The 17,561-nt window shown below is 47.5% G+C and overlaps 1 protein-coding gene and 1 pseudogene across 1 annotated transcript; both read right to left on the bottom strand.

The window, feature by feature from the left end:
• Nucleotides 1-684: 684 nt before the first annotated feature.
• Nucleotides 685-10,724, bottom strand: LOC134368630 (histone-lysine N-methyltransferase PRDM9-like). Its single transcript, XM_063085052.1, has 7 exons — nucleotides 10,571-10,724; nucleotides 9,734-9,835; nucleotides 9,251-9,522; nucleotides 8,756-8,823; nucleotides 7,425-7,618; nucleotides 4,953-5,165; nucleotides 685-1,154 (listed from the first exon to the last, which is right to left on the bottom strand). The coding sequence occupies exons 1-7, from the start codon at nucleotides 10,722-10,724 to the stop codon at nucleotides 685-687; spliced, it is 1,473 nt and encodes a 490-aa protein (XP_062941122.1).
• An 848-nt stretch (nucleotides 10,725-11,572) lies between these two features.
• LOC134368629 (histone-lysine N-methyltransferase PRDM7-like) lies at nucleotides 11,573-15,611 on the bottom strand (annotated as a pseudogene).
• Between the last annotated feature and the right edge of the window lie 1,950 nt (nucleotides 15,612-17,561).

The following is a 17,561-nucleotide window of genomic DNA, read 5'->3' as shown; positions in this document are numbered from 1 at the left end:
CCCGGACCAAGCGCCCTCTCTGTGGACCTGATCACGAATCCACAGATTCCGCGTCTTCCCTGACATGCCTGTCATATGTGGAGTTTCGCCTCCTGGGCTCCCACGGCACCCTCATGGTGTCAAACCCTGGGTCTTCCTGCAGCTCCCCTGGGCCTGTGACCCTGGTGGCTCCTGTCTGAGACTGTGCCAGGCTCATCCCTGCCAGTGGCCCCGACCCACAGGGCCCATGGAGGCATGTGCCCACGAGGAGCCTGCACCCCCATGGGTTGCGGTGGGATTCAAAGGAAAGGAAGCAGGGCCTGAGGCTTGCGGTGGGGACCCCAGAGCAGCGGGCATAGTGAACTCAGGGCCCACTCCCTGAAACAGCCTTTGGCGTGTCTTGCAACCTCTGGGTCAAGTAAGACCAGCTCCACCCGGCATGCGTTTCTTCCCAGGATGGCGCAGCTTTCTAAGTGTGTTTGGCTCTGCAGTACCTCACAGTTCTGTCTTGGGACCCCACATTAGGAAATGCTGTCTAGTCATCCCAACTGGGCACCTTGGTGTCTAGGTGGTCACTGGGGCCAGGAGCTGCCTGCCTCTGAGGCCTATTTGGGCTGACTGTGGGTGTGGACACTTTCACAAACTCCCTGGTTACATATGTGCGGGACACACACGCCACTTACACGCTCGCTCCCGTGGGTGCGTTTATGGAGCCACAAACACCTGCCCAGACCACCGGACACAGTCTGACTCCCTGAAGCTGAGAGAATGCGTTTCAGGGGGAAGGACGCACACGGCTGCGTGGGACACCACTGTCACAGAGGCCACACTGAAGGTCCCGTGGTCTACCACATTTTTTGGCCAACACTCCCTTTTCTGTCCATCCTCAAACCAAGAGGGCAAGGAGAGCAGCGGGCAAAGAGGTGCTTTTAAGTCCCCAAAGGAAGTTTGAACACAGGGAGGAAAGAGGCCACTGCACTGGGCCCGAGGAGGCCGGAACGGTGGCCTCGACAGAAACTGGAGGACGCATTCAGCTGCAGCAGGGCTAATCGCCGTCCGTGGGCTGAGGACTCGGAAACACGTGAACCCCCGTCGATCCATGTGGGCCTTGTGCCTCCAGCGCCCCGGTGGTCTCCCCTGCTGGACCTTGGCCCTCGCGCCCCACTCCCGCCTGACTGGCAGCCACACGCAGGCACGAGCACCCTCCTGCCACAGCCGCTCTTAGCTGCGCCCCACGTGCTCGGGTCTCTCCCACCTTGAGGCCTTCCTCAGCCTCCGTCCAACAAGTCCCCCTCTCAGACTATCCCGTGGAGTTCCGGGCTCCATCCTCCCACCCCGTGTCCTCCATCTGCACCTGGGACTGATGATCTCACAGTCTCATGACTTTACACACTCCATGTGCTGACGACTCTCGGCTTCACAGTCGCAGCCCAGATGCTGCTTCCAAACTCAGACTCACATACCCAACATCCCCGTCGGGAAGGTCACCAGGCATGAGAAATGAGCACGCCCCAGACTCCCCTTTCTGCCTCCGCCCCCTCTTCCTTCTCCCCACTGCTCAGAACATGAGTCTGGATAACTTCTCTCACTCCCAACCCCAAGCCCCCCAGCAGCACCACCGTGGTGGATGGATAGTGTCCCCCAAAACCCACGTCCCCCCAGAACCTCAGAATGCAACCTTATTTGGACATAGGGTCTCTACAGATGGAATTAGTTAAGATGAGGTTCTAGTGGAGTAGGGTGGGCTCTGTTCCAATGTCAGGTGTCCTCACAAGAGACAGAAGAGGAGACACAGACACAGAGGAGAAGCCACGTGAAGACGGAGGCAGAGACTGGAGTGATGCGGCCACAAGCCCAGGGACGCCTGGAGCCACCGGGAGGTGGAAGAGGCAGGGAGGATCCTCCCTGGAGCCTCTGGAGGGAGCACGGCCCTGCCACACCTGCATCTCACACTTCTGCCTCTGGAACTGGGAGAGGACACATTCCTGTTGTTTTAAAGCACCGGTTTGTAGTCATTTGTTACAGCAGTGCCAGGAGACTGATGCAGCCACGCATGTAGATGAGAAAAAGCCCATGGAAAGGAAAGGAACACCAGTGAGGGCATGGGGGTTGCCTGGATGGGGGACACGGTGGATGGGGTGGTGGCATGTGGCTTTTTTGTGGGTGTTGGGCTCCTGGTGCTTATTCAATTACAGTAAATGAAAGAACATATAAGAGAGCTCAGCATGCACCAGGGATAGGCCGAGTCATGATCCAGGGGCCCTGATCTGTGGCCTGTGCACCTGTCATCCCTCAGAAACAGCCGACCAGTGTACCAGGGATTCTGTGGACTGTTAAGTGCATGGTGTTGGGTTTAAATTCCTTACTGTGTTCAGATTCCATCAGACAAATTTGAAAGGGACAGTTTGGTTTGCAATGTCAACGTCCATTTAGATGCTAGAAATCGTGTCCTTGCTGCTTGCTCCGTGAAAATATTGCATGCCAATTCTTAAACATGCAAAAAGGCACATAGTTTAAAAAGTCATTGCCAGGAGAACGTGAGCAAACACAAAAGCCTTGAAAACCCTCCATGCCGACCAACCCGGGTCCACGTCTCCCTGGGTAGAGCCCCCGTGTGCGCTGGTGAGGCGGAGGTGGAAGAGCTGGGGGCCGGGACTCCTGTTCCTCCCTGCTCGGTAGGGTGGATGTGGGAAATGTACCCAAAGTGCTTTCTGGCAGGAGCAGTGGAGTGAGCAAGTCAACAGTAGATCAGGTGCTGCTAACAGAGAGAGACCAGGACGGTGCAGGGCCGGCCTGTGGAATTGGGGGGTGCAAGCTCGGGAGGGGGTGGGGTTGTCTTGTTGGACCCACTTCCTCGTCTGTGACCTCAGAAGACCCGGGTCCTATTGTTGGGTGAGCAGGGCTGGAGCCATGTTTGAGCCTAAAAGTGCATGGGCTCTAAGAGATTTTAAACGGACCCGGTTTTTTTTCTTGGCATGCAGTTCTCTGAGTTCCCTCTTTTCCCATGGTTAGTTAATCTTTGGAGCCTTGGTTATAGGCAATATGACATCAGTTACATGAACGTAAAGTTGTTTTCATAGAATTAATGTCATGGAGCCACAGACTTGCCACAAGGCACGTACTATCCAGACCCTGAGAAACCAAGGAAGACGTCAACCAAGCTGTGCTGATTCCACCCCGAAGTAGGACCCTGAGATGACAGCAAGGACGGGAGTGCAAACCAGGTGGAGCCTTGGCGAGACCTCACACCTGGCTCCTTGACTTTCATGTTGTTTATTTTTGAAAGGGAGCAGACAGCCGGACCTGGGCCAGGTAACAGCATGAGGTGGGGGTGGTGAGATCAACTGAAAAGCAAATCTGGACTTAGTAAGGGGAGACTTTATTTAAAAGGATTATTGCAAGGGGGGGGAGACTCTTTCCAATAGGGGAGGGGACGACTGCAGTGGCGGAGGGGACTGTGGCATTCGGGAGGGGGACCATTGGAACAGAGGAGGGGATGATTGCAATAGAGGAAGGGAACTGTGACAGTGCGGGGGGGATTATTACACGAGGAAGATCTCTTTGGCCAGGAGGTCTGCAGGAGGAGGAGCCAGAGTCTCTGTGTGCTCAGGTGAGACGTGGGCAGAGGGGCTGCAGGAGGAGGGTCCATGGGCAGGGGTTAATGGGGAGCTGCTGTTACTGGGTTTGTGGTCTTCTTTGTGGCTGATAACAATTGTCCCTACGTGGGTGGATGTGGTGATTGCTTCACATTGCTAATATGCTCAATTCCACTAATGCTAGATTTCATGTTCTGTGTTTTTTATCAAACTAAAATAAACTTTTATTTATCATATATTATATCAATAAATTTTATAAGTTTTGTAAATATATATGACTGTTATGTGATGCATGATATATAAATCTGTACTGTGCACATTACCTATACTTATACTGTAGCATATACTTTACACAGAACATGGTTTTTTACATATGAAAATTTTATTTAATCATATGTATAACCACAGCGTGTTTTAACTCTCAAATAACAGAACATGGAGCTTACGAACTGCAGATCTCACCGTTGATAGGAATCCAGGCGGCAGGACAATTAAATCCTAACCGCCAGGGCGCCCCCAGCTAATCCATCCTCAGGACACTCTGCAGGTCAACAGCCCAGTTTCTTCAACCAAAAACTGCAAGGAGGAAAAGATGGATGGAGATATGACAGCCAGTTACACAGCCAGCAGCATGCATGCCTGGGACTGAGGCTGGGGCCCCAGCTCAGCCAGCCTCAGTCTCCCAGTGGCCAGTGGCAGTTCCTGAGCCGACCTGGACACTGGCCCAAACAGGTGCAATAACTTTTTCAATTATGAGGCAATGGAAAGATGTGAGAATCAAGACAAGTGTCTACCTATAACCAGCTATAATTTATGACTCAAGACAGATTCCAGCCCAACCAAGCTGTAATAATTCAAATGTGTGTGTTTGTGTATGTTATGGACTGCTTGGTGTGTAGTGTGTGTGGTGCGTGTATTTATGTGTGGTGTCTGTGGTGTGCGTGATGTGTGTGGTGTGTGTGGAGTGTGTGGTGTGCGTGGAGTGTGTGGTGTGCATGGTATATGGGGAGTGTGTGTGTGCATTATGTGTGTGGAGTGTGGGTTGCGTGGAGTGTGTGGTGTGTTTGGAGTGTGTAGTGTGTGGGGTGTTTATGTGTGGTGTGGTGTGTGTGTTTGTTTCTGTGTGTGGTGACTTTTTACTGAAGCTTCTCCCACACTCTCTACCCTTGACTTTTGTAATTCTTGAGATTCTTACCCCCACAGATAACTTGCCTGTGTCCTCTAGATTCACTTTCTGGCCTGTTCTAGACTCTTGTTCCATCTCACTCTCTCTAGAACTCCCCACATGGCCTTTGGGTAGGCTGCGAAATGTGCTTGAAATCCTCCTCTGCTTTGCCCTTTTATATAAGGGGTTGGACCCTTCTTCGACCTCTTGACCTTCGCCCTCGTCTTTCCAGCTGTGTGGATCAGAACGTTGCTGCTCCGGATTCTGAGCAACTGGATAGAGATTGCCTGCCTGGAGATGTTCTCTTGCAGATGTCGCTGGGAAGGTCTGAGAGGAGTAATCGCGTTTCACATGTTTCCTGATGCCTTTCTGATTGGAGAAGGCCAGAGGGCTTGAAGAACATGGGTGGATCTCTGGCTTCGGTTCTGCTGAAAGAGGAAGTTTTTAGTCAGGGGAGGTGTAGACAACACTGTCTGGGCCATCTGCTCTGTCGTATGGTAAGGCCTGCTCCACTAATCATTCCTGATGTGTTAATGCCTGCTGTCTCCCACCGAGTGCTCCTTTACAGTCTATTCTCCATTCCATTTTTGTTCACTACACCTTCCTCCGAAATCCCGAAAACCCACATCAAAGGCCTTGTCTGTGTATCAGCCAAACTTGGGACGTTCAGTACCATCAGAGGCAGCTTCAGTCCTTATACAGAAGGAACAGCAGTGACTTTCCCCCACACACTACAAGTGTCTTCTGAGTCATATCATATCCTCTTACCCCCCTAATCCCTGGGCACGTTTCCTGATAGAGCATCTGCAGCTATTTTATTCTACTGAGATATAATAACACTCTGGATTACATAGATGGTGATAGAGTCCAGACGTGCTGCCCCCCAAAACTCATGTGAAAATCTGATCCCCAATATGGCAGTGTTGGGAGCTGTTTGAGTCATGGGGGCAGATCCCTCATGAATGGATTAATGCTGTACCTGGGGGGGTGGCAGTAGTGACTGAGTTCCCACTCTACTACTTTCCACGAGAGCTGGTTGTTTAAAAGACCCTGACACCTCCCCTCTCTCTCTCTTGCTTCCTCTTGCTGCTTGTACCCACCAACTGCCTGCCACTTACCACCATGTGTAGAAGCAGCCTGAGGTTCATGCCAGATGCAGCTGTCCCAGAATCATAAGCCAAATAAACCTCTGTTCTTTATAAATTACCCAGTCTCAGGTATTGTGTTATAGCAACATGAAAAGGGACTAATACTGATGGACTCATACTTAATGACTTTTCTTATGAGGGGAAAGGGATCTATTAAGTCAGAAGCCACTTCGTCTGGAGATGCACAAATGTGGAAGGCAGTGTATAGTAGTGGTTAAAGAGCATGTGTGAGTAAATCTGAATTTGAGTTTCCTCATTGTAAAGACATTTAATTGAGGACTCTTCTGTACCTGTGTCTCCATCAGGAAGTGGAATTCAGAGTGGTCCAGGCCCCCTTGAGTAAAGGACTCTGGTTCCTGCTGTCTAAACTAGATTACGGATTGCTTCTCTCTCAGTGCCCACGAATCATAAAATGAAAATATGTCCTTCCTTGGGCGACACACCAAATATTCCTACTTGAGTTATTTCATTCTGTCTTAGCCCATTTCAAATTTAATAAGAAGTTCTTTTAAATATATCCCTAATCAGACTTCTTACCTCCTGACTCCCACCTTTATCCAATGCACCATCCTCTCTTACCTGGAGACTGATGTTGCCTCTAAGGGGATTACCCACTGCAGATATTTTTCTGAAAATTAACCAAAAATCCCCATCTTTTCCATCTCAGGAAAATCCCCGGTGTCTTGGCCGGAATCATGGGCACTACATGTCCAGGCTTCTGTGTCTCTCTGACCTCTGCTCCCTTCTCTGCTTCCTTCACCTGGTGGTCTCAGCCATTCCACCCACACCCTCACTCTCTCCTGCCTCAGGGCTGTTGCACGAGCTGCTCCCCCTGCCTGGAGTCTTTTGCCCACAACTCTGCACCTCTCAAGTGTTATGTCCTGAGAGGACCCTTCCCTGATGACCGTCCCCTGTCACACCCTCCTTCCCCTCATGATGATCTCTAGGCACTTTTCCAGATTAGTTTTCTTGAAAGCACGAATCACTGTCTGATATGCACATGCCTGTGTGTGTCTGCGTGTTTCCCTAATTCACGTGTCAGCTGCTCAAGGGCACTTATTCTGATCATCTTGTTCTGTCTGTATTTCTTGTTCCTGGGACATTGTCTGTTACAGAGTAGGAATTCACATGACGACTAATTGAAAGAATGACTGAATGAAAAGCAACATATGCATGTTATTTAGAAATATGGAAGAAATTGAGTAATACTAAAAAGAGCCAGAAGAAACTACCTTGATGAAAGAGCTGGTAGGTGCTTGAGACTTGTTCTTTCTCTCTAACCCTGTCAGGACTATATGTTGTTATATATTTCGCATATAAAGTAGTTAACAAATAAAATCAAAGCAAAAAGGTTAAATTATAAATCGTCCCTAAGAGTCAAAGGCAAATGAAATGAATCCTTAATTTCAGAAGCACCTGATTTGGAATTTTTCTGACTTTAGACTGCATTTTACTCTACTTACGAGTTGAACCATGAAAATTCCCAAGGAGAATTCTTTCTTTTCTGTCCTTTTAAAGAATAATAGTGGTACCCACCTCTCTCTGCCGTGAGCTCGTCCTTCGGCTCCCTGTCGCAGATGATACCCAGCTCCTGGCCATATTCGTCCCCATACCAGACCAGCAGTTCACAGCCCGGCTTGATGACCTGACAAGTTTGATAGAAGATCTGCCCGTGGTACTGAATGGCCACCAGGTTCTGCTCCTCATCGTCCCGGGCGCAGTTCACGTACCTGGGGTTGAGGCAGACAAAGGGACAGAAAATAACAGGCAGCGAGTCTCCACTACCCGTCAGGGCCATGTTGGGCTTGTCACCAGATGGTCAGGGCCCCCATGCTGTGACGGCCCATGCCGTTACCCTCCTCCAGGAACCTGCTGTTCATACCTAAGCCTCTTTCTCCAAGTCCTGCTTACGGTGCTCATCCTGCCTGGAATGCTTCCCCCCCCCCTTGACTAATTAACCATTCTTCAAAGCCCCATTCCAGACTTACTTCCACCTTGCTTGGCTATAAAACACTGACTTCTCACTTCTCTAAACTCTAAATCAATTTCTACATATAACACAGAATTTGGTGTGTGATCAATCACGTACTCTGCTTCTGCATTAGCACACGTCATTCTATACTCAGCCCACGTCTATCTTCTTTTGAGAGACCTTTCTCTAATCTCCCATAGTTTACCTAGGTGCCATTCACCTGCCTCCCTGGGTTCCCATAGAAACTTAGAGGTCCCTTTGTCTTAGCATGATAACACAGAATAATAACAGCATCTTCATATTCTTATCTTCTAATAAAATGAGAGCCCCTCATGGAAAGAGCTGGTCCATGCAGCACAGAGGCCCGTGACCACCCTGCAGCTCACTTCTCAGGCTTCAGGTTTAATTTCACTGAAGCTGCCAAGATTTCTGCCCTCACTGATTAGAGGTCCCTTGTTTTATTTTGTCTTGGCCTTGTGTACTTCTCCTGTAATCAAATGTTTCACATCTGCCCGTGATAGTCCTCCACGAGGGCATGGGTTGTGTGATCTGTTCATGTGATGTACTCCATTTTCTAAACTAGAATATAGTAAGTGCTTAATAAATGCTGATTAGATAAATTAAAGTACGAATCCAGCGTCCCCAATGAATCTAGGCTCCTCCGGGTTTACCCTGGTGCCCCAATTTTGGCTATCATAGAGATTTAGTTTTTTCATTAAAAAAATGTTAATATTTATATTTTATCTCTTTCTTCCTAGATGTTCATAATATGAAAGAACATTGTAAGGGGAGCAGAGAGTGTGAAAAGCATTGAGGGAGGCATGCTGAGGAGGAAAGAAGCCGAGCTTGAGAGAGATGAGTGTCCTTGCTGGAACCCGAAACCTATTGGCCTTACCTCATCCAGTTGGCCCGAGATTTGTCCTTTCCATCCACATACTCACAGCGGTTTCTCCCCTTGCTGATCTGAGTTTCAGAAAAATAAGTTAGTCTTTCTGGGGGTTGAGGGGCGGGTAATAATCAGAAGAATGATTTTATTCTACTGTCATCAACGCATTTTGAGCCTGCATGGATTCAGCCGCCAATGGCGACACATGCTGCGCTCCTCGGCCTCATCTACACGTCAGAGTTGGTTTGTCCAGTCAGAGCTGAGGCCCCATAGGGAGAATGCACTTTTTTGTCTCTGTGCCACTTTTCTCCCGCTCACCGTCTGACCTTTAAATAGTAGTTCCAGGTTCATGCAAAGACCACTAAGTACACAGAGCTAACCATGTTGTCACTATCCATGTGCTAGCATGTAGAAGGGGATGTCCAGCATGTAGAAGGGGATGCCACCAAAGGCACAGAAGGGATGTAGGAAGCCAGAAGACGGGGTAAGATAGGCCCTTCTCACCTCCCAGGAGTAGCCAGTGTTGGCTGACTGTACATCTTCTTTGATCTGGCCCTCATAGGGGCCAAAGTGCAGACCCAACGGCAGATCGGATGCCTCATTCCATACTCCAAGCCCGGCCTCGGGGATGCCCGACGGTCCAATTCTCAGCCCAGGGGGCAAAGTGAGGTCTGAGCGGTTGGGATGCCCCATGGCTACTTCACTGTCTTTTACAAATGTAGGGGGTCCATGAGCCGGACAGCTGTCGATGAAGATGTTCTGGCAATGCTCACAAACTGGAGGCGAGAGCAGCAGGGATTAGGAAAAGTATAGTGCATGTACCTGGATATGAAGAGCTTCAGAAAGAGCCCAGCACTTACATAATTTAGCCTCAATCCTGTACTCCAAGCCACCAGAGTAAACGAATGATTTGGGGTCAAACGACAAGATGACATTATTGTACCAGGACATAGCCTTCTCCATGAGTGGGCCAAAAGGGTCACTTACATAAGTAGTCATCATCTTCAGGCTCTTCGACCTCCTCGTATGTACGACCCTTTCTTTCTCGCAGGCTATACGTCTTCGCTTCAGTTTCCTCACTCCTGAGTTCTAAGTTGGAGAAGAGTAGGTGAGTGAACTTAGGAGTCTGGAGTGTTTGTACCCGTTTCATCAGAAAATGTGAAATCTCCTACCATCAAATTATCGTCTATCCTTCTACATACTCTGGCTCCCCACCCCTTCACTACCTCTTACCTATTATTTCAGAGAGACTAAGACTCCACACCCACACTGACTACAGGTGCATAATTCAATTTTCGTTTCTGGATTCCCAGGATCAGGTTTAACCTCCCAAACTTTCTACTCACAAGACAGTTAATTCATGCATTTATTTATTCACAAAATATGTGTTGAGGCTGCATTACATATTAGGCTTTGAACAAAGGCGTGGATATACAATAAGAAAACGTGGTCTCTCTTATCACAGATGGATTTATTGGACACCTTGCATGTATCAGGTCTTTTATATTTAATTTAATGCTTTTAAGCCATATATGAGCTATATGTGTTTATCTTCATTATACAGATTAGCATTAAGGAGCTCAGAGAATTTATAATGTCTGCCCAAGGCGCTAATGATTCTGCATGGGTTATAACCCAAGTGTGTGACTTCAGAGTTGGTGTTTGTTCTTACATGTTATTCAATACTACATCTAACTTCTGGTCTCAGCTTAGTCCAGGTTAAGCCCAGGCCTATCGAAAGGCTACCCCACATATCTAGACCATACTCATCGACCTTTCTAAAGGACCTAGAGGAACTAAAGTCCCCAAATTATTTTCTCTTACCCAATTTTTGTCCAGAGGGCAGTCCAGAGGTACTTGCTTCTGCAGGAGGGGACACTCGGTTCTGGGCCTTCTCTGAGTCACTTGTGTTTAGTAAATCTGTTGTTTCTGACAATTTCTTCACTCTAGATTCAATACTTGAAGGTGCCCTGGACATTTCCTTTAATGTGAGAGTCACATATTAAAAGACAACATAGATTTCTTGAGTTCCTTAGGGCTTGCAACCTGTTTTCACATATATGACTTTAGTTAATGGTTCAACAATCCCTGGAAAATCCTGGAGTGTCTGAATACCAGAGAGAAAGGGAAAGGCCTGAGGGGGTAGTCAACCCAGGACTAGAACTCATGTCTGAAGGCTCTTTTCCTTCAACTTTCTAAATATAAGTGAGAGTGAGGGAGGGAGAATACTTTGGAAGACAAGCTGGAGACTCAACAAGGTCTGTGAAGGAAGGAGGTAGGGGCTTATAGAGAAAAAGAGGGGATCTTCTATGAACTAGTAGACATATGATGGAAGGAGAAATGTAGAAAAGCACAGAGGGTACAAAACACCTCTGGAAAATGAACAGTGAGTTTGGGAAGAGAAGAAACAGTTGGCATAAGTGTATCTAGACAACTAAGAAAGTGATGCTAAGAGTTGCAAACTGCCATATCCTGGAAGGAATATTTAACTTTGGGATTGAATTAACTGATTCCTGTACCAATTCTGCTTAAGTAAGGGTGTACCATTAGCTAATTCTATTCAGTTTCCCAATCCATAAATTGGCATCCATTCTAATTCTTAATGGTATAGTGAACATGAAATGTAATAATGTTCACCAAGTGTTTTGTGAGGCCTTAAACACAGTACAAACATGAGATGAGTAATTTCTCTTATAGTCCTGACATCGATTTACCTCCTCAACCATCTCTACAGTTGAAATCTGATTCAAAGATATTATCTTCAGCACTTCTTGACCCTGTTACATCTATTCTAATTTGTAAAATTTGGAATCGTTTAGAAAACATTCAGGGGCCGTCAGGGGCTCTCAGCTGGGCCTGGGACTCCTGAGAAAAATCAGGTCTGGACCGCGCTCTCAAAGAGCTCCCAAGACAGAGGCAGCAGGCTCAATAAATGATTTGAATCAGCATGAGATCTGCTTAATTCGGGCCCGGAGGAACGAGCAGTTACTTCTTCCTACAGGGAGGAGCGTTTAAAATCAGTACCAGGATACATTTCTTCTGGACAGTGTAGCATACATGAAGTGCTAAGTCATTTTCCTATCTGTTGATTCTCAGTCAAACCTCAAACTTCTCAGGGCTAGGAGCAGCTTTCTCACATCTGAATGGGTCCCTTATGAGAGAGTAGGAACTATCTCCGTCTTCATCTGGGACCGTGCACAGAAGAAATTGACTGTGTATTTGCAAGCTTCCCTTAGAGGGTCTTAGCATATCTCTCACTTAGCACAGCAGAGAAGAATTAGGTTGAAATAACCAGTCAGATGAATAATGTAGAGGTGTCCGGATAAGGCAGCATGAACTTTATAGAACATGAAAGTTCGAATGAGCTTGTAAGTACTTTAGAGAAGGAAGGAGTACTGGATTAGACTGAACCACTACTCACTGTGATCTCAGGCATATAAGCAAACATTTCTGTACCTCAGTTTTCTCATCCACAAAATGCTTATGCTTATAGTACCAACTTCATAGGATTGTTGTGAGTGTTTGAGTGAGTTTATTCATACAAAATGCTCAAAATAACGTCTGATATATTGCAAAAATAAACAAGTGGTGGTGGTTATTGTTGCTCTTATTAACTCTTAAAATGATGATATCAGACACTGTGCTAAAGTGATCAGACAAGGGAGGCAGCAGTCCCAGGATACTCGGCCCGCTCTCCTTCTCACATGTGTGTTTGGATCTTCCATGAGGAAGATTGTCTTAACAATAGGATTTTTCAGGTACTCACCGTCCGTTGTTTACGCTTTTCCACTCTGAAGGCCACCCGATGAGGTTTGACTAAAAGGTCATGAGAAATCAGTGTTTTAGTTGGTAAATATTTTTAAGCTCAGAAGATTCTCATTGGGGACAGAGAATTCTGAACCAGAGAGGGACAAATGAAACCAAACCAAACCAATCCTTATCTCCCCTTCATCTTGTGTTCACAAAGTATCTATTACATTTATATTTAAAAAATGAATTAGCTTAACTTTCATGAAATAAAAACCCTGAACGAAACCACACAGTGGAGGACAGGTCAGTCTCTTCAAGAGATGGTATTGGGAAAACTGGATCGCCACATGCAAAAGAATGGAGATGAACCCTTATCTTCCACTACATAAAAAATCACGTCAAAATAGATTAAAGACCTTAATGTAACACCCAAAAGTATAAAACTCCCAAGAAGAAGACATGGGGGAAAGCTTCAAGAAATTGAATTTGGCCGTGATTTCTTGGAAATGACACCAAAAGCATAAGTGACAAAAGCAAAAGTAGACAGAGGACTACATAAAACTTAAAATCTTCTGAGGACCCAAGGAGACAATCAATGGAGTGAAAAGGCCACCTACAGTATGAGAGAAAGTAGTTACAATCCATATATCTGATAAGGAGTTAATACCTAGAATACATAAGGAGCTCCTACAACTCAACAACAAAAACACAACCCAGTTAAAAACTGGGTGCTGTGACTGGACTTTTTTCCTCCAAAATTCGTATGTTGAAACCCTAATTCCTGGTGTGATAATATTTGGAGATGGAGCTTTAGGGAAGTAATTAGGGTTAGATGAGTTCATGAGGGTGCGGCCCTCATGACGGGATTAGTGCTTTTATAAGGAGAGGAAGAGAGAGATTCCCCCCAAGAGGTGGAAGCACCCTAAATATCCATCGACAAATGAACGGATAAAGAAAATGTGGTATATAAATACAATGGAATACTATTTAGCCTTATAAAATAAAGAAACCCTGTCACATGCTACCACACGGATAAATCTTGAAGACATTTTGCTAAGTTAAATAGGCCAGTCACTATAAGACAAATATGGCATGGTTCACTTACATGAGGTATCTAAAGTAATCGAATTCCTAGGAACAAAGTAGAATTGTTGCCAAGAACTGGGGCAGGAGGTAATTGGGTGTTGTTGCTCAATGGGTATAGTTTTAGTCATGCAAGATGAAAACGTTCTAGCAGTTTCTTGCACATCACTGTGTATATAGTTAACGATATCACACACTCAAAAATTGTTAGGAGGGTAAGTTTCTGTTATGTGATTTCTTACCACAGTAAGAAACAATAAATTGATGTGTGACAAACCATGGGGTTAGTCATGTCTTCTTCCAAGACACTTGATCCAATAACTGAACTATTAGGAGATTAGGGTTAGAAAGCTTTTTGGTGGATTTACACTTCAATTCAGGTTTAGTTAATTGTCCGCTGATTAATTAAAAATGTTTAGCAAAAACAGTCTTTTTTTTTATTATTACTTGAAAGAATGATAGACTTTAAACATATAGAAAAGTGTGGGGAATAATGCTGGGAAAACCTACAAATCCATCACCATGCAGTCCCATTTGAACATTCTGCCACAGCTGCTTCAGATGTTTTTATCTCTACTTTTTATTTCAAAATTCAAACATAAAAATACAACAAACAAAAAAGCTAACTATGACGCAGTGAAGCCACCCGCCAGCCCTTCCTCCTTCTCTTGTGATAATACTTCTGAGTTTGGTATTTCTTACTCACATTCAGATTTTTATACTTTTAGCACTTATTACTGTATCTGTAAATAAAATATGTAAATATTTTACAGGTTTAAAACCTTTATATGAACAGCCTCTTACTGTATATACTGTTTTGCACCTTGCTTGACGGTTGAACATTTATGTTTTTGAGAGAACATGGTCTCCTTTGTTAACTCCTGAGATAAAGCTGAGACATCAACCCAGGCTGGTTTCAGGAGGTCACCTCTAATTCCTCCTGGCCTCTCACCTTTCTGCCTAGGTGTCCATTCTTCATCGGAATCCGCAGGGTCATCCACATGGAGTTTGGCCTGCCTTCGGTGACATATGGAAGCTGGTCGAGGGGCTCTGCGACCTGGAAAGAAGCCAAATCTTTGTCCAAAAAGGGAAGAGGTGGGAGGAGGAACAAAGGGTGTGGCAATGGAAAGCACCACAAAGCCGTTGTGGCTCAGCGCGTGCTGGGAGAGTCTTGAACAAGGTCAAGATGTGAGCTCTGCATGACTAGTGCCGACACTCAGCCGTGCACTGAAAAAAAAAAAAAAAAGAAAAAAAAAAAAAGAAAGAGAAGAAGAACAAAATTTCCCCTCCAGATTTGTCTCCGTGCAGAAGGGAACTGTAGACAGATGCAGCTGCCTAAGAGAGAGCCAAAATAATACGGGGACAGACCTGTTTTATATTTCCCAGGCCGGTCCGCAACCAGCACTTGCAGTTACCTAAATGAATCAGCGCATTATAGTTCCTTTTCACATTCCTATAGCGAATTTTCTCCCATTTTCCCATCTCTACCCATTCTTCCTTGGAGAATTATATGGAAATGTCTTTGAAAGCATCTTAGCCTAGAGAAAATAACATAGTTCATCAGTGATTTACTGCACACGTCACAACATCGAGTGGGGCCTTTTTTCTGCCCTGTAATCGTAACAAGCAGAACACAGCCTGGGGTCTTGGGGTGGTCTCTGTGAAACAAGGATAAAGACGTTCGTTACCTCCCTCCCCAGATTGTGTCCTGTTTGAAAGAACACAGCATCTGCCTTGCTCTCCCCTGACACAGAGAGTTCGATTCTAGTGACCTTTTCTCCCCCATGTCCCAGACAGGACCAATTGTCCCCATTGCATGCACATTCACAGCCAGGGTTGCACAGAGGTGCAGGCCACTAGTCTGCAGCCCACCAGACACCAGCTCCTTGTCACTAGGTCCCCCTCTCTGCATCCTTCCTACCAATCCTGCTTGGAGCCCAGCTTGACTTTTCCTACCTCGCACTGTGGGCTTCCGCCCTGTTCTCCCTGCATCTCCCTCAGGGTTCTCCTCTGGGGACCTGTTGGAGCTCATGGTGCTGGGACAAGCCGGCAGGCCCTGCTCCACCTCCAAGGCTGGGAAGGGCCCCTGAGTCTCCCGGCTGCAAGGCCAAGGCTCCTGTGGAAAGAGAGGGTGCTGAGAGGGGGCCACAGCCCAGACCATTGCCCACAACCAGGCTCTGTCTTCTCCACTTGGCCGGGGTGTCCAGACCAGGAAGATGTGAGGACCCTGCAAGGACTGGAGGGTGCTGGGGAGGTCTGGGGGCTATTGACGGGATGGGGGGGGTCTCCACGACAGACCACCTAATGTAAGCTGTTTTGTTTCGGTTCCCCTGCAGCTTGACGCATCTGAGGAAGGGTGGCAAAGGTGCCTGAGGGTCAAGGCTTAGGTGTCTTCGAGGGGAGTCCTGAGAGGTGAGGGCCAGGGGAGTCCCATGGAGACCTTGAGGTCCCCTGACTGGTGGGACTCGGGTTACACTGACCAGCAGAGTTCTGCTCCAGAGAGAAGAAATGAACATTTCTCATAGGAAGGATTCTGGGATCTCCACCTGGAGATTCTGGAAAACTCTGGGAGTAAAGCAGTCTGGATCTCTAAGGAGCAGCAATCCCTCAGGCTGAGGAGATTTGGTGTCTCCAAGGCCAGTGAGATTTGGGGTCTCTCAGGCTGAGGTTCTGGGGGTTTCTGAGGTCGAGGGGATTTGGGGTCTCTCAGGCTGATAGTATTTGGGGTTTTTCAGGACAAGGTTTTGGGTCTTTCATGCCGAAGAGATTTGGGATGCTCAGGTTGAGAGGCTTTGGGATTCATCAGGTAAAGGGAATTTTGGAACCCTCAGGATGAAAGGATTGGGCATTTTTGAGGATGAGGAAACTCGGGGTCTCTCAGGCTAAGGAAATTTGAGGTCTCTCATTAGGGGGCTTTAGGTTCTCTGACACTGACGATATTTGGGGGTCTTTGTAGCTGAAGGACGTTTCCAGGCTGAGTAGGATCTCTGAGGTTGGGGAAATTTGGTCTCTCTGTGGCTGTGGTATTTAGGGTTTCCCAGGCTGAGGGGTTTGGGGTACCTTAGGCTGAGGGGAGTTGTGATTCCTCAGGCTTAGGGTATTTGGGCTCTACGTATTAGGGGACTTGGCGTTCCTGTGGGTGAAGGGATGTGAGGTCCCTCCAGGTTAGCAGATTCCAGGCCTCTTGGAGATAAGGGATCTGGGGTTTCCCGGGCTGAAATCTGAAGGTCTCGGGCTGAAGGTTTATAAGGGTTTCTTACAGCACGACAACGACTTCCCGAGTTCTTGTCAGTCTCTCCAGCTTTCTCCTGCCGCCCTGCCCATCCTGGCCCCGGTGCCTGCTCGGATCCTCTCGGGAGGTGAGACATCGAAGTTGGCGAAGCAGCGGTCTGTACCAGCTGGTAGGGCAGAAACCGGCAATCGGAGCTGCAACCAATGAGCGATCAGGAGGGGATAAAGGGGCGGGGAGTAGGGCAGAACCATGCCTGTCAGTCACAGGCATCACTCAGTTCTAGTCTCGGGCGTCAGGGCGGGACCTGGTCTCTCTCGTCGCATGGAAGAACCCGCCCACCTGTCGTGCGTGTGTGTGCGTCAGTCAGGAAGCGTGGCATGGTCAGAACGGCCTCGCGATCGTGACGTGCCGGGTGGGCTTGTCATGAGCCGAACCCGGCTCTCTGCATTAGAGTCGGTCTGCCCCGCGGTCCTGCCCACAGAGGATCTCAGTCGGGGTCGTGCAGTGTGTTCAGCGCTCAGGATCACTGTGAGGGCCGTGGTTTCCCTGGCGCGCCATGTTAGGGGGATGAGGAGGAGATTGGTATTCGGGTTGTTGGTTTTGTTGGGGACAGAGACTGAAGAGGTCTTCTACTCTGCAGTCATCACTCCCCTGTCCCCAGAGAACACTGCTCCGCACCTCCTTTCTGCCAGGGTCCTCGAATCCCTTCATCACAGCTGCACCCAACCCACCTACACAGTCCTTGGAAGC

Source organism: Cynocephalus volans, chromosome X, assembly GCF_027409185.1.
Source record: "Cynocephalus volans isolate mCynVol1 chromosome X, mCynVol1.pri, whole genome shotgun sequence".
Taxonomy (NCBI): domain Eukaryota; kingdom Metazoa; phylum Chordata; class Mammalia; order Dermoptera; family Cynocephalidae; genus Cynocephalus; species Cynocephalus volans.
Note: the sequence above shows the minus strand (reverse complement) of the source record. Positions and strands in the feature narration are given on the sequence as shown.